The 17408-nt window shown below is 49.0% G+C and overlaps 1 protein-coding gene across 2 annotated transcripts in view; it reads right to left on the bottom strand.

Moving 5' to 3' along the window:
- Positions 1 to 17408, bottom strand: part of LOC135902239 (agrin-like) — a 615148-nt gene that overhangs the window by 73056 nt on the left and 524684 nt on the right. For both annotated transcript variants that reach the window (XM_065432212.1, XM_065432210.1), the window contains 2 exons: positions 16853 to 16964; positions 4006 to 4397 (listed from right to left, as the gene is read on the bottom strand). In XM_065432212.1, coding sequence (XP_065288284.1) covers positions 4006 to 4397; positions 16853 to 16964 — 504 coding nt within the window. The remainder of the gene's footprint in view (positions 1 to 4005; positions 4398 to 16852; positions 16965 to 17408) is intronic.

The following is a 17408-nucleotide window of genomic DNA, read 5'->3' on the forward strand; positions in this document are numbered from 1 at the left end:
ACCGCGCAAGTTAGGACAAGTCGATGAACTGTTCCCAGCTATTGCTGGAAAGGCCCGTTCTTGCAAACTTCGTTCACCATGTGGAGCAGTCCTACGGCGACCGATTCAGCCCATGGAGGCTGCGGATGCCGACATGAGCAATAACAGCAGTCCTTGAGGCCACAGGTGCGCATCAGTAGTGTCGGGCGGCGAGCCCGTTGAAAATCCTACCGCGGACCAAAGGAGAACGTTGTTTAAATAGCAGTGTCGATAGGGAAGAAGTCTCCCACACGAGCTTCGATTTCTTCCAGTTTTCAATGCTTCGATCGTTGGTTGATAATAAGCACCGATAAGGGTTGATAAGGATCGGGTCAAGTGCTGTAAGGCTCGTAAGGGCAGGTAATGGTTGATAAGGACCGGGTAGATTGCGATAAGGCTGATACTGACCAACAAGGGTAGATGAGGCACGCATGGAGCACGATAAGGTTGATAATAAACGATAAGGTTTCATGGGTGAAAAATAGCGTGAAATGAACACGGACAAACGAGGAACAAAGCACGAGCGCTGCCTTCCTACTTCTAGGGTTTATTGGACGCATACACAAATATACTCTAGAGGTGTTCTTGTGTATGCGTGCAGTAAACTATAGTAACCGGCACTTAGCGCTCATCGTGTGTTCCTCCCTAGTTTTTGTTTATTTTGCCCTGTTTTCACACATGGATTCGTACAATTTAGCTCGCACTCATACCCTTTTAAGATACGGGTCAGCCTAGTACGATAGGGTGGACAACGACCGATAAGGGTTGATAAGGGTTTATGCTTGTAGGATCAAGTTTCTTAGCGTTGATAATGGATTCGGCCTTTGCCAGCACATTGTTTACGCATACTTGGACAACTTCTAGAAGAGTTCTTCCGTGATTTGTTTTTAGCCTCCTGCCTTCCAGAAAGTGCCTGAGGCACGCCTGTAACTTACTGCATCTCAGCTTCGCGTGTGTTAGCGGTGACACAGCAACAATGTTAAAAACGGCTCTGGCGGTTTCTTGGCGATCCACTGTCGCGATCATGGGTGCAAACCTCTTGAGGATCAACGTACGATTGTTTCCCGTGGCAGCACGCAGCTCATCCATGAGATATCTGAAGCACAGATGATCGCAAAATTGGGTGATGCGTGTGTCAGCTTCCCGTCTCTAGCTCTCACAGAAAAAGAATTACGTTACTTGGACGCGGCATCACACGACACGTAACCATGTTACATGACTTCGCACTTCATTTCCGTGTAAGCGCATGCGCGATCTACGTGCATGCCATGTATAAAATGACGCAGTGGCACAATAAACTTAGTTGAAAGTTTGCGCTTGGTGTGTCGTCTTCTTTCACGTCCGTGTCGTTTTTTATGTCGTGCAATATCATTTAAGCAATGGATTACCAACTTGCCCGGAATGCTGCTCTTATTAAGTTCATTTCTAGTTCAACGGGCCCTTTTCTAAATGTTCTTCGTGATCCTTGTGCCACTGTTTCCCTCATTGCCGCTATCGTATGCAAAGCACGGACGCTGTCCTATTGTTTACGCAAGAAGACCACCCCTCCGGACTTGGTCTCCCTCTTCGGAGGCTTCCTTCCTTCAGCGGGACACTCCGCCAGAATCTGCAAGATCCTACGTTCCGAGTGGAACCACCAAGCGCGACTCTACAGGCAGTACCTTTCGGTACAACTTCAGAGCGGCGCAGGGCGCTACACAGACAATGGTCTGCATCGCCAGTGCTTTCGGTTGGCGGACCAGACAACTGAATTCCTTTGGCAGCAACAACTGCGTAGACTCCGAGAACAGCAGCCACAAAAGAAGCGGTCGGCCCCGCAGAACCTCGTCCATATTCCAGAGTCTGTTGCTTTGCCTGAAGATATTCGAGAAGTCCTATCTCTCGGGCCGAAGTTTGCCATCCAAACCAAAAGGCCCCCCAGAGAACTTCTGTCCTACGTTCGAGATGTCTCAAGGCTCGTCCTAGACCACGAGGTAGGCCGTATCGTATCGGAAGGTGTGGATGTACTACAAAGACACAAGCATCCGAAGGCGAGGATTTCGGTGAATCGGGTGGCCTCTTCTCTCGTGGACAGTACGCTGTGTGTAATTCCTGCCGACAAAGAAGGCGGTTTTGCTGTGTTACCTGCTGAAGACTTTAACGCCAAGGCTCTAGAAGCCATCATTGCCACGTTCAACTGTCATAGGGAGGTGTCGCTGGCCAAGGTAAAGGCTGTGGCAAAGCGCATGTGCAACAGACTTAACCTGCAAAAGTTAACCAAGGCCTTTGAAAACAGCAAGCGAGATCACCTACAAGTTTTCTTCAGTGCCAAAACGCATAAACCCGGTGTTCCGTTACGGGTTATTGTGTCAGAAATTGATACTTGGCAAAAGCCGTTGGCAGTGTTTTTATAACAAAAGTTGGGCCTTCTGCCTGTCAGCGACCCTTTCCTCGTTAAGAGCTCAGAAACTGTGATTGAATTTTTGAAGTCACATTCTGACCGTGGTCTTCAGGCGTTTTCCATTGATGTAAAGGATCTTTATTATTCCTTGCCGCATAGAAGCGTACTGTCCTGTGTTGAGCAATGTATAGAAAAGTATGGTGCTGTTTCCTTCCAGAATGAGGCCGGCATGTCTTGCAGTCAATTTTTAGAACTTTTACAGATTTATCTTAATTCCACCTTTATCACTTGGGATAACCAATGTTTTTTGCAGAAGAGCGGAGTTTGTATTGGCTCTTGCATTTCTCCCATTCTTAGTGACTTGTTTTTATCCTGTTTAGACCATGACATTTCTTTACAAGTGCAAGGCACTGCAGTTTTTAAAACATTTAGATACGTTGATGACTTTTTAATTTTTATTGACTGCTCTTCTGATGCCTTCATTCTGGAAGCTAAGAAAGCGTTAGAAACGTTTCAGAAGTGCTTAGCCCCCCTTCAAACTACTCATGAGATGCCGGCAGATAGGTCTCTTCGTTTTCTTGATCTTCGCCTGAATTTTCAGGACTACCACACGTGTTGGTCGTACGAGCCGCGAGCCAACAAACCACTTCTACCGTATACGTCCGCACATTCTAAGCTTGTTAAGCGGGCCATTGTCAGTTTGTGCTTCAAGAATGCCCTTAGCAAGTCTTGCTGCCATGTTGTGGACGTAAGCTTAGAAGCGCAAACTTTACGGTTGTCCTTGGCTGGATATCCTAGGGTGGTGCTAGTGTCTGTCGCGGAACGCATCTTAAGAGAAGCGCGATCCAGTACGCAAAAGTCAGTTGCCGATGCCCCTCCTGGCACATGCCCTAAAGTTAGTGTCATACCTTACATGCACGGGATTTCCCACAACTTGAAAAAGATTGCCGAAAGAGCGAATGTAAGAGTTGTTTTTTCTGCTCCCGACAAGCTCGGCAAGCTTTGCAGGCTGACCGATCCAAATGCCGTCCCTTCCGATAAGTGCAGAAAGCGTCACCGAAAAAAGTTTGTCGAGTGTGTACACCGGGTGGTGTACAGCCTTCCGCTTTCATGTGGCAAGAAATATATAGGACAAACAGGGCGTTGCCTCAATGATCGGCTCCGTGAGCACAGCAAAAATGTTAAAAACGGCTCTGGCGGTTTCTTGGCGATCCACTGTCGCGATCATGGGTGCAAACCTCTTGAGGATCAATGTACGATTGTTTCCCGTGGCAGCACGCAGCTCATCCGTGAGATATCTGAAGCACAGATGATCGCAAAATTGGGTGATGCGTGTGTCAGCTTGCCGTCTCTAGCTCTCACAGAAAAAGAATTACGTTACTTGGACGCGGCACCACACGACACGTAACCATGTTGCATGATTTCGCACTTCATTTCCGTGTAAGCGCATGCGCGATCTACGTGCATGCCATGTATAAAATGACGCAGTGGCACAATAAACTTAGTTGAAAGTTTGCGCTTGGTGTGTCGTCTTCTTTCACGTCCGTGTCGTTTATTATGTCGCGCAATATCATTTAAGTTTGACCCATGCACCCAAGTGTGCTTACCTAGAGCCGTGCCTGAAGTGCAGGAAGGACGTTCCCCGAAAGGCAACGGGTCTCCTTTGGGCCTCATCGAAGGCGAGTTCGCACAGGGCTCCGCCGAAGTGCGCCGGGCACAGGCACGAGTGTGCGGCCAGCTGGGGCAGACAAATGCCCCCGTTGAGGCAGGGCCCGGCTGCCCCACCACCCATACACGGTGGCCCACGGTGCTCGGAGACGCGTTCCGAGGCCGCCGCCCGTGCCACCAGGTCGGCCCAGGCATCCCCGTTGAGCACCAGACGCTGCAGCGCCCCGTCCAGACCGGGCGAGCGGGGTCCCGCGTCGACGCTCATCGCGGCCTCCGGCGGCAGCCCGCCGAGGAACAGCGGCTGCTCCAGGTTTAGTTCGCTCAGCGGGCCCTGAGAGATGAATACTGTGGCTGCATGGGAGACTTCAAGACCTCACGCTGCTTTTACACTAAAACCACTTTGGTCTGTACTGTATTCGCTACGCTGACTTTCGGCTAAAAAATGGCCTCAGCAAGCCTCTCACTTGGCTGCCTGGAGGACGTGGGGACCGTGCCACAGCGTCTTTTTGCTGTCCTGTCACTCCACAGCCATCGCAGCCGTTCCGCGCGATGGCGTTTCCCCGAAAAAATTCTACTAGTGGAACGTAACGTTGAGCGCCGTGAACGAATCGGTGCGTGCGAAAACACAGGTGTTCATCAAAAACTGCGACTTGAGCGAAGCGGTCTGTTGCCTTTCACCGCCTAACAGTGACTGACATCACGTCTTTTTCAAGAATTTCCCTTTTCCAACCTTTCTCCTCCATTAGCTTTGCATCTCCGTCAATATTTTCCACTTATTCCTAATGATTTGACCAATGACAAACATCGCATTAACGTATTTACAGATCTCATAACTTTTTGAGCTGTAACCGTGAGCACCTGGGCGAGTGCGTCATTGCCACAAAGCTAGTTATCCGCATGGATTCTTGTAATGTCTGAAAGGAGGCTGCTTAAATGTTTTTCCAGCAGTCAAGCAGTCGCTCAACATTAACAGCTATAAAAGAGGTTTCTGATTAAACTGCAAATAGGATTTCTTTCACCTAGTGACACTTTTTCCGCAGTTATTTTTTCATGCCCACTGTCGTAAGAATGGTCGCACGAAAAATGGCTCCAGTGGGCGCTAACAAGGTTACTGGAACCAAAAGCAATTTTGAAGAAAATGATCATGCGCCTCCTTCATATGCACCTTTTGCACGACTCCGACAGCCGCCTGGTGAATATGTAAACCGCATTACAGGAGACATAGCAACAACATTCACGCATCAACAGGAAGGTCCATAGTTAACGTCCGAGCTTGGAGTGGACGCTAGCCTACAGGTTTTAGTTATTAAGGTTCACTTCGCGTCCCGTACGCTAGACAGCCAATCAGATTAAAAAAGGGAATGGTTGCCTAAAAATGAAAGTGCACACTTACACAACAAAAAAGGATTTCACTTGCAATATTGCAACTCTACGAAAATACTATATTCGTCTGATGACCTCCAGTTTCCAAGGGGCAGGCAGCGCACATCAGCAGGGCCTGGTATCCGGGAGCTGTAATCTTGAGCTTGCTTGAAAGCAAGCTACAAAAGAAGAAACATGCTTCCAGTTCCTCCAGGAATGACAGGAACACGCAAAACGGCTTTGTACAGCTCTAAACGGCTCTATGAATGCACGTATTGCGACACAATATAAAAAAGTCACAAGGCACCATAACGTGCACATGTAACATGAGCCCCTCACAAGCTTTCCAAATAAAGCAGTTAAAGCAGCTAGTTGGTGCACCTTCTTGATTACGTTGCGCTAGGTTTTCACTGTCATTTGCCAGTGTAAATTTCGGCTCAACGTAGTCCAGAGTCCAAGTCCAGAGTATCGCATGTTATGACAGTTACGCGGGAAAGGGCGTCAGCAGCAGCGTGGACGGACCCTTCGATGCACTTTGGGTCTACGGTGAACAACGAAATTAAACTTAGATGTTCAATTTGCCGGGCCGTATAAGTACTGCGGTTTTCACGGAAAGCGCATGTCTAGTGGCTTATGGTCGGTGAGACCGTGGAATACGCTACTTTCCAGAATTATTAACGCCGGGCCACACAAAACGAGAGGTGATGAGGCGCTGAGAGGCGTGGATGCTAGGGTGCGTTGTTTCGGGCAGCTTGTGAAGATGTGACGACGATATGCGAACGGTATAAAAGGACGCGTGTGGCCAGAAGACACGTCACACACATTTGTATCAGAGGACAAGGGCGGTGGCACATGAGACAGCGAGAGAGAACTAGAGCTTGCGCGCAAGTCGTGAAGTTTCACTACGCTGTGTTTCTGCAAGTGCCTCGAAGTCCACAACTTGATGCTGTAGTCTCCTCGCTGCGCTCACGGCGCGCACGTTCTGAGATCGCGCGCGCCGGACGACCACGGCTGATTCGAGCAGTCTGAGCTGCCACGTATACAGGGAGCTGCGTGTCGGCCTGCCCCGGGCCGACTCCGTGCGCCGATGCGCCACTGCGCGCTTGCGCACCCCACCGGCCCCAGCTAGGGAAAGGTGGGATCACGCACGGAGCAAGGGAGACTTTAGGCAAAGCACTCGGGAAAGAAGAAATAACATTTGTTAAGCTGAGATTCGATACCAACGCCAGTTTTATCAACAAGTCCGAATCTAGATCTAACTGCGACACAATACATGGCCAAATGGTCGCCCGTGGTTGCTAACGCCGCACTGCGACAGAGAGAACAAAGAACCCAACAGTAAGAGGCTGCCTATCCTTCGGTCTGCCCCTGCCATCGTGCAACCCCCACAGCAGAAGAAATGGAAACAAAGACAGATAGAAGAAGAGACGCGGGCGCGATCGGAAGTCGCTGCCTCAGGACATCGAGAAAACGGAAGATTGCGCGCTCCTGCCGAGGCCGGGACCTCGCCAAGCCGAAGTAACCATCAGCCGGCGGCGGCCCTCGTTGCCCGCCGCCGACAGTGAGCACCACGTACGCACCTTCCGACGCCCCGATGTGGTATCCCGGGTCCCATCTTGCACGCGCGTACCCGGAGAGCACACAAGCAGGGTCCGAATCCCGCCAAAATGTCGGCCTATGGCGAAAGCCTGTTTACCTACCCGTGGTTGGGATGGCAGCCGAGTGACATTGTTTTACGATCCGCTGCCACCCCGTCCAGGCAGGGAAGAGAGGGACACGGAGTCCCGGGAAACACAACGCAATGGCTCCACACAACCAGCGAGAGAGGGCGGTAACTCACAATACTCACGCAGGGAAGGGCATCACCAGCAGCGTTGATGGGGCATTCGATGTACCTTGGGTCTAGTGTTGACTCTGAAATGGAATTTAGATGACTCATTCACCGGGATGTATAAGCACTGTGGTTTCCACGGAAAGCAAATGTCAGTGGCGTACGGCCGGTCAGCACGTGGAATATGCTACCTTCCAGTCTATGGCGAATGTGCCGATTTTTGAGGTAGATGGCGAGAAGTTCATGGTTGAACGTGCTGTAGCCAGTTTCGGCAGCCTTTGGTTTCTTGGAAACGAAAGCTAGAGGGCACCACGAGTCTTGCTGGAGCTGTTGAAGCACGTCACCAACAGCGTTGCAGGAAGCATTGATGATCCACCACATTGGTGCGCACGGTAAGGGATGCACGAGCATTGATTCATTGGCCAGAGCATTCTTGGTTTCCTCAAGTGCTGCGTCAGTAGCACTTGTCCACACGAGTGGGGCTGATGGTGCTTCAGTTGACTTGAGCATAACGGTCAGCGGTAGAACATTACGAGCCACATTAGGTGTAAAGCGACGGTAAAGTTGAATAACCCTAGGAATTCGCGCACTATTTGAATTGAAGTTGGACAAGGAAACTCGCGCAGTGCTTTAACTTTGCCATCCAGGGACTGGACTACTTCAGGTGCGACGAAGTGGCCAAGAAATTTGATACTGTTGACGCTGAAACAAACTTTGCTGTGTTAAACGTCAAGCTGTGTTCCTGGAATCGTCTATCAAGCAATTTCAGATGATCGCCATGCTGTGCACGTGAAGAACTAGTCACATGTAAACAATGAAGGTAGGCGAAGACGAAATGTAGGCTGCGGGTCACCTCGTTGACGAACCTTTGGAACGTTTAGGAAGCTTTCCTCAACCCAAAAAACATGCGGACGTACTCGAAGATGGCAAAAGGTGTTGCAGTGGCAGTATTTGGTATGTCCGATAGCTTAATAGGAATGTAGTCGTAAGCTTTGACTAAGTCGATGTTGCTTAATATGGTCGTGCCAGCTTGTGCGGCAGTGAAGCCGTGAATATGGGAAGGAGGATAGCGATCAGGGAGAGTGCGCGCATTCAGTGCGCGATAGCCACTGCAGGGGCGCTAATCACATGGCTTGCCCTTCGGAACGATGTGCAGGGCGGATGACAGGCTGCTTGATGATGGGCCAATGATGCCTAGTTGCACGATATGTTCAAACTTCCTGCGTGCGGTGGCAAGGCGGTGACCCGCGTGGCGTCGTGGTTTGCTTAACATGAGAGGTCTTGTTGTGACGATATTGTGCCTGAGTGCGTACCGCAGCGGTAGTTTTTCGGATTTGTAAGTTCAGGAAAATCGAACAATATTGAGCTAAGCGAGCATGCTTGTAAGTTCGGAGCGATTTGCACGGGGGTCGACACAGGCACGAGAATTCCCTGCACGAACGAATTGGTCCTACAGTTCACCAAGGCGACGTGAGTGGACGTCCACGTTCACGCCGAAGATTTTAGAAAGTCCACTTCAAGTAATGCGAAACGCACATTCGCGCCGATGAATATCCATCGAAATGTGCGGCGCAGCCCCAAATCTATGGTGAGCGAACGCTGTCCAAATGTGGCGATTGTGGAACTATATACAGCTTGTAACGACGCAATCCTTTCAGTGTGTTGCTTGTCGCGACTTGAGGCAGGAATACTGCTCAACTCAGCGTCACTGTCGACCAGAATACAACGTACGATTATTCTGTTTGATACGTATAGCAGGCGGTTGCGTGTCGCTGTGGGTTCAAGTGAGTCACTCGCCGCCATTAGTGGCTGGCGCTCGTGTTTCGCTGCCAGCGACAGAGCACGCGACACTTCTTAGCGCTGGCGCCGAAACAGTCATGTTACCAGCAATAGCCGTCACTATTCGTAACGCGAACATGAGTTGCCGTGGGAGTGACTAGGAACCAGAGTCCACATCGCGGCGATGGAGGCAGCGAGCTACTCTATGTTTTCTTCGATGCTATCGAGGTGAGAGTGCCGCACTTGGGCATATCATGTCACGGCGGTCGCTGCCGCTGCCGTGGGGCCAGCGTGGAAGTATTCCGCAATGCGATCGGCGAGCTCGGCTGGCTTCTCCATCGATATGTCGCCTACAGCAGCCAGGTCAGGAAGATGGTTTCGTGGCAGACGGTGAAGACTCTGGGAGTGTTGCATACATTCGGTGCAGTATCTGAGATGGTAGTCGGTCCTCCAGCTCCTCCGCGTTGAGAACTTGCTGCAGGCGGCTCCGTTCTTAAACCGTCTTGCACGACAGAAAAATTGTCATGAAATGGTCGTATGGTTGGGTCGCGTGTGGAAGGCTCAAGATGTCGTCGACTTCATCCATGTTGTGACGTCATCAGTCATTCGCGTGGCGTATTTGTGTGCTCGCAAGCTACTTCTAGCTGCGCATACACCGAGATATCGTGTGCTTATATACGCGTCCGAGTAACGTTTTGTGTTCTAGTTGATGAGTTGAGGCTGGGAGCGTCAGCCTCGACAATAAAGTATACCCTAACCCGTGCCTGGCGTCAAGGTTCAACAACTGGAAACGAAGATGGGATTGGCGCCAGGTGTCTCGGATGCCCAACACAACCGGGCCGAACGGCAGCATGGCGACCACTGTTGGGAAGCTACCGGAGTTCCAGCCAGCTGAAAGCTGCTTTCAAGTGCACCTGGAGTGGTTCAAAGTATTTGCCGCGGACAGTGACATAGCCGAAGACAAGAAGCTACCAGCTTTGTTAGCAGCTATAAGTGGGAAGGCGTACGTCACACTGCGGAGCTTGCTGCTGCCTAAAACAATAGCTAAGGCGTCATTCACGGAAGTCGTGGGCTTTGTGAAGAAGCGTTGTGCTCCTAAGCGCTCCCTAGTCACGGAACGGTATCGCTCTAACCAGAGAAAGCGAGAGCCGCATGGGACCATCGCAGATTTCGTAGTCGAATCGGAGAAGCCCGCTGCAACATGTGAATTTGGCATCTTTTTGACGAAGCGCTGTGGGACCGGCTCCTTCCTGGGCTGAGTACCGATGGAGTACGGTGCAGGCTGTTGGCAATGCAAGACAACGAAGTTACACTGGAGCGCACGTGCATCATAGCAATGGTCGTGGAAGGGGTGACGCAAGGCACGGAAGAAGTGCTGCAACCCATCACGAAAAGAGCGCCTTTAGAAACGAAAGGCCTCACCTGGCACCGGAAAGTCGCTCAACAGAGCAAAGCACCAACGAGAAAAACGGCTGTCTAGTCCAGCCTCGCAAAATCAAAGTGGTCAGCGAAAGAAGAAACAAAACAAATGTGTCATCGATATGGAGGACAGCGTTCACCTGCGAGTTGCTGATTTGTGAACAGAACCTGTTAAAAGTGTACGAAAAAGGACCATGTTGCCAAAATGTACAAATATAAGCTTGTCCACAATGTAGAGTGTGAAGAGTGTGACAACAAACTACTGATTTTACGTCAGACGAACCACAAGGAAGGCACGCCTGCTATTTTACTCGAGGTTCTGATAAATGATAAAGGGATACGCGTGGAACTTGATGCGAGCGCAGCAGTGTCAATAATGTCAGAAGTAGAGGGTGCTAACTTGACATAAAAATTGTAACAGCGCAAACACATGCAACCACAGAGTACCAAGGACGAGACACAAGCGCTGACTGTCAACTAAATTTTATTGACGGAATACGGATACCTTATATAAGGAGAAATGCAGAAGTGAAGGGGGGAGGGAGTGATACTATCGGGGGAAAATGTCATTGCGCATCGATGAACGAACGAGCCGGCAGATAACGGAATCAGGCGCAGGAAAACAAGAAAACTAGAAAAATTAGAAAAAAATTAAAAAGTAGAAAAAAGCGATGGATACTAAGATACAATCAATCAGTAAGCGGTCACTTCCAAAAACTGAAGCTCTGCAGCAAAACGCGATACAGAGGGAGTGCTTACGCACTGGCTGCCATATTTCTGTATGTGAAACGCTTCCAAACTGACCCGCGCCGTTGCGTCTGCACTCTTACCGAGAATCTGCGCCTCTCCCAATCGAGCCTCGCAACCTGTGGATGCAATTACGCGCGCAACCAAATGTGCATACTTGTCCTTTAAGTTACTTAAATTTCGGGCATGTTCCCCTTATATAAAGTATCCGTATTCCGTCAATAAAATTTAGTTGACAGTCAGCGCTTGTGTCTCGTCTTTGGTACTTTGTGGCTGCGTGTGTTTGTGCTGTTACAATTTTTATGTCAAGTATGCACCAACTCGCCCAGAAAGAAGTTTTAATAGAGTTTTAATAGAGATTTAATAGGCACTTTCCAAATGCCTCTTGCATAGAAGCAAATGGCAATTTGCCACGTGCAGGGCCATGGTAGCCCCAATGGTAGGCGTCATGGATAGAAAGGTGTAATATGAATACCAATGCTTCGAACAGCCACTAGTCACAGCGAATCGAGCGCAGGGGGCAGAATGCCCACGTAGTTTGGCCGAGATTGGCTTTCTAAAATCAAAGTAAATTGGCCTAAATTCTTGTCTGTAAAGGCTTTGCATAAGACGACATCGCTTGCTGAGAAGTTTTCCGATGTGTTTGACGTGGCTTTTGGTACCATTAAAGGGTTATAATGCAGCATTGAATTGAAGGATTGAGTGTGCCCTGCATTCATGAAAGCGCGACCAATGCCATATGCTTTGCGCGAGTGAGTCGAACAAGAATTGGTCAAGCTAGAAACAGCTGCTCTCACATACAGGGTCAGACAGAGTACCTGGCAACGCCGTTTGCTTTTGTCCCAAATAAGAACGCGCCGTAACTGCCATTGTGTGGCGAATATCGCGTCACCATAAATCCTGCACTCAAGTTAGATCAATACCCCTTGCCGCTGCCTGAAGACATATTCGCAAACCTGCAGGGTAGACCAGTGCATTCTATCATAGATCTCTCGAAAGCGTACTTGCAGCTTGAATAAAGCAAACAAGCGCAAGAACCGCTCACCATTAACACCCACTTAGGCCTGTTTAGGTTCTACCGCCTGCCTTATGGTGTAGCGTGCTCACGGGCTATTTTGCAAACTGTGATGGACCAGGTACTGCGCGATATGCCGGGAACACCTGCTACTTAGATAATGTAGCCATCGCAGGTGAAAATTACAAGGAGTGCTACCAGAGTTGAGCAAATGCTTCGGCGTCTAAGTGAATCCGGAAAAAAATAATGCTAAGAAATGCAGTCTTTTTCAGCAGTGCGTCACATATTTGCGGCACGAGATCGAAAAGAATGGCTCGCAGCCAATGGCGGGAAATGTAGAAGCCATTAGAAAAGCACCAAGGCCCATTAGCGTGACCCAGCTGAAGGCCTTTCGGTTTTGAATAACTACTATGGGAAACTTGTGCCCAAATTTGGCCTCGGTCTTGGAACCATTGCACTACTTGCTTCGAAAGCAACCAAATGGCACTAGCCACGGGAATGTGATGAGGCATTCGGCAGATGGAAAGAAATGTTCAATGATAACTCTATGATCTGAAAAAAAGAAATTCCGATCGCATGCGATACCCGCCGTGAATGCTCAGTGGCTATGTTGTTAGGCTGCTGAGCACTAGGTCGTGGGATCGAATACCGGCCATGGCGGCAGCATTTTGATGAAGGCGAAAACAGCCATGTACATATATTAAGGTGCACGTTAAAGAACCCCAGGTGGTCCTCCACAACCGCGTGCCTCATAATCAGAAAGTACTTTTGACACGCAAAACCCATAATTTATTTTTTTTTACTTTTTCACATGCGATGCATCTCATTTTGGGTTGCGTGCTGTGCTATCGCACGTGGTGAGCAGGGAGGAAAAGCCACTTGCTTTTGCTTCACAGTCGTTGTCTGCGTCCGAGCGTAACTATACTGGCAAATTGAAAAGAAGCGTTTATCACCGTGTTTGGTTTAAAAAAAAATCACAAGCACCTCTGTGGACGTGCCTTTGATATAATTACTGATCACCAGCCCTTGACAATTTTGTTTGATCCTCAACAACCAAGCAGTGCAGTGGCCACTGTAGTAGGGCATCACTGGTTGACATTTCTGTCGGACTACAGCTACAGAATCAAACACAAGCAAGCATTGGTGATCCAGCACGCCGACACATTGTCGCGCTTACCTAAGGAGCGATCTTAAGGAAATATTTTACTTTTAGGCCCTAAATTACTGGCGGTTACCATAAAATGATGTCAGCCGGAAATGTGGGTGATATGGAGTACCCAGAGCTGTGGGCGTGACGTGATTTGGCATGGAAGGCCCAAAGCAGTGTCCGAGGAGCTAAAGCCATTCTGGTACGCCCTGTTGGACCTCACTGTAGACGACGGGTGCCTTATATGGAAGAACAGACTTCTAGAACGCGATTCATTGCACAATGATCTTCTCCAATTGCTGCATTAACAGCACTTGGGAATACCCCGAATGAAAGCATAAGCGAGGTGAATAGTCTGGTGGCCTGTAATGGCGAAGGACCTCGTAAACATTGTGCGCAAACACGAAATATGCCAGACTGTTCTCCCTGCAGCGCCACCCGCACCTTTATCGCCATGGCAAGCATGTCAAAATCCGCGGGAACGAGTTCATTTAGTTTTCGCCGAAGAAAAACAGGAAAACATTTCTTGTGGCTATCGACACTTATTACAGATGGTTGGAAATTAAGATCACAAGCGAAACGACCACCTGGAACACAAGTCGTACGTTCTTGGCTTCGGAGCGCATGGCCTTTCTCTGGAAGTAGTGACGGACAACGGGCCGCAGTTTCGAGCTTAAATACTTCCTGCAAGCTAATGGTGCGAGGCACACACTGACGCCGCCATAGCACCCTCAGCCTTACGGTTCGGCGGAACACGCAGTTCAGACAAGTAAAAAAGCACTGCTGAAGCAAGTTTTAAAAGACGCAGAAAACGGCACTAATAGAACACTTCAGCACAGAATAGATAACTTCGTACTCTATTATAGAACAGTGCATTCACAGGAAGAACAATTGATAAAGAAATTGTACGAAAGAAGCTGTGGACCCGATTGACACTGCTACGTCCAGACGTAAAAGATGCGATAAGCGCTAAGACTTCGAAAATAAAAACATCTGCTGATATGCGCAGAGGTCCGCCGTGCTTGTTTGCCGTTGGTACATTCTGTGAGTGGAGAAGTGGTGAACTCGTCTTCAAGTGGTGAAAGTCGTCTTCAACGTAACTGGCGAACGTGCGAAACAAACTGTGGTTTGTGCATGTGCACCACTTGCGACCATCGAGCCACTGGTTCAAGTAGAAGTGCCGCATGCGCCTGATGTCACCGATACTCCACCGACGCCAGACCATAGCCATACTCGTCATCGCCAGCAATGACTCCACTGCGTTCCAGTAATGACGACTACCCTTCGTGCACTTACCACAAAGCACAAGAGATCGGTGCCCACGTGATCGCCTAATTTATGATCATTTCTATTGATGCGCCTGAAGGTAGTGTTGTGACGTCGTCAGTCATTCGCGTAGCATATATGTGTGCTCGCAAGCTACTTCTGGCTGCGCATGCGCCGAGATATAGCATGTGCTTATTATATACGGGCCCGAGTATCGTTATGTCCTTTCTTCTTGAGTTGAGGCTGCCAGCGTGCGCCTCGACCGTACAGCACCTTCTAACCCATGCCTTGTGTCAAGCTACAACAGTCCGCAACAGCAGATGGTATTGTAGAGACGACATGAAGGTACTTCACGCGATGTGCAGTCATGCGGTGCAAGACGAAGAGCGCTTCCACTTCAGTAAACAATACGGCCGGATTTTTCGGCCAAAATGGCGGGAGCCGCACCTGCACATTTGAGACAGCTTTTCGTCGCTGGCGAGAACATGGTTCTCATTGCTTACCGTTGGCTTGTTGAATACAGTTGTCCGCCATCGTGGGGCTTGTGTTTGTAGCCATCACGTACGTACGTCCCGGTCACCAAGCTACAGCGGTCACGATGTACGACGCCTGTCGTACATCGTGTACGACAGGCGTCGTACACGATTTACATCGCCGTCGTGTACATCGTCGTGTCGTGTACATCGCCGTCGTGTACGGGAGCGGCGGAATGCACGTCAGCACAAAACGAACGCAGAGGTGCCTCATATTTTGTTGCCGGTTGGGCTATTGCCGGTATAATGTCTGTTTTGGCACCAGAGATAAGTTTCAGGAGCGTCCTCTATGAAGCACCATGCGAAGTTCACGGAGTGCATTTCTTGTGTTCTCTATTAGGCGCCGGTCAGCTGTGGCAAAGAGTACATTGCGCAGACCACGCGATGTTTTAGGAGTAGCAGGAAAGAACAAATATGACATCTTCATGGCTACGCACTGCAAAGGATGTCGCTGCTATCCATCTATCAGCAATACTGAGTTCATTGGTTCAAGATATAACAAAACTAAGAGGTAATTGAGGCATATCAAATTGCTACTAAAATGTGGAAACTGTGCCAACATGGCATCTTAGTCGCTTCGGGAATAAAGTACCTACTGAGATAGTTTCTTCTGTTTATAATATTCTGCAACATGCTTCTGGCTTCTTCACTTTTCTTTTACACATGCATCGCGTACCCAAATCTCATAACACGAGCACGTTTGTTATTGGGTAAGCATTGTTACATAGCTGTCGCTCGTTGCAAGACACATCAACGTGCGTCGAAAATTCTATAAATGTTGTCGCCAATTCTATAGCGAAAGAATATTGTCTGATCAAATGGCGTGCGTGACACGCGTAGTAGTGTACAGTCTGCAACATACGCAAACACCAGTGATTACGCTGCAGTGTAAAATGAGTCTTCTATATAAAGCCAACAAACTAGACCCGTAGGTCATATTTCGAAGACCGACGACAGTGCACACCGGTAACGTTACTACAACTTATTTTTCTGGGCACAAACTGACCCGATAAAGTGTTAGGTTCACGACTCAGTTCTGCGCACCTTTCTCCTTCACTGTAAACATAACAGGATATCAGGGAGAAGTGCTGTTTCTGGTATTGCCTGACTCTTCATCATCACTACAACGCAATATATAGAATACTGAAATGATTGCATAGCTTCGAAGCCCAATTATAGGGTTTTCATCGGGCTTCGCATCACCCGTAGAGCCATGTTGTGGTTAGAGTTGCGAGATATGTAACCTTTTTGTCAAGTGCCATACATACTTTGCCGCAGTTCTAATTCAGCAAGCTTTTGAAGCAGTGCAGATATCGCCGCGATCAAGCACCGAGGCATGCGGATGCAAGACAGAGGCAACGTAAGCCACCCTTGTAGCGATGACAAGCCAGCTGCAACGTTACGTATATGAGTGCCGACTTCAAGTGCATTGCAAAATAGTAGACACAGATATAACTACTCCGTCATGAGTGTACTGGTTTCACTCAAAGCTGAAGTAACGACAGAAAAACTCCGTAATACCTGCAGATATAAATTATTAACACCCATCAAAGCGGCATGCAGAGTTACAATTGCGCTTTATAGCCGCACTTCTGCTACTAATTTTAACAATTCGACCTCGTTCATAACGCTTCAATAACGAGATGGAAATGTAGCAGGGCCCGATCTTGAGCAGACGGATACTCACACTCGATTCTCCGTGCACTGTGGGTCCATCGTCGAGCTGTAAGGAGCCCTCTCTGCGAGTGCGCGTCACACGCACCACGTGCCATTGGTTCAGAGTCACTTCATTGGGGGACCTGCAGCATGCGCCAGAATGTTGGCTGTATATTTCGTACTTCTCGAAACGATCAGCCTCGTTCTAAAAGTGATAAAATTTCTCCTCATGGTTTATGTGTTACTGCGAGGAACGCTAGTCGAGACTGTGTTTGACAGGAAGACGGAGATTTAAAGGGATTAACAGAGGCAGAACAAGGGCAGCCTGTAAAGAACCTTTTGACGGGAGTCTTTGGCAAGACCCTTACCCCAAGTGTTCCCACTTCTTCTAAAGGCCCTCCCCTAAATTGTGGCAAGCAAAGGCCTGAGTGCAGGAAGCCAAAATGCTCAAAGAAAAGTAACAGCGAGAAGGAAGGGAGGAGCGGAGTGTTCTGCAGTGTATTCAAAGAGGTGAAAGGAAGGGGAAAAATGTTAAACTGTCAGCATGGAATCCCGTGAGCCAAGGTTTCCTAGAAAACCAAAAGTAT

This window comes from Dermacentor albipictus, chromosome 6 (genome assembly GCF_038994185.2).
Source record: "Dermacentor albipictus isolate Rhodes 1998 colony chromosome 6, USDA_Dalb.pri_finalv2, whole genome shotgun sequence".
Lineage (NCBI taxonomy): Eukaryota > Metazoa > Arthropoda > Arachnida > Ixodida > Ixodidae > Dermacentor > Dermacentor albipictus.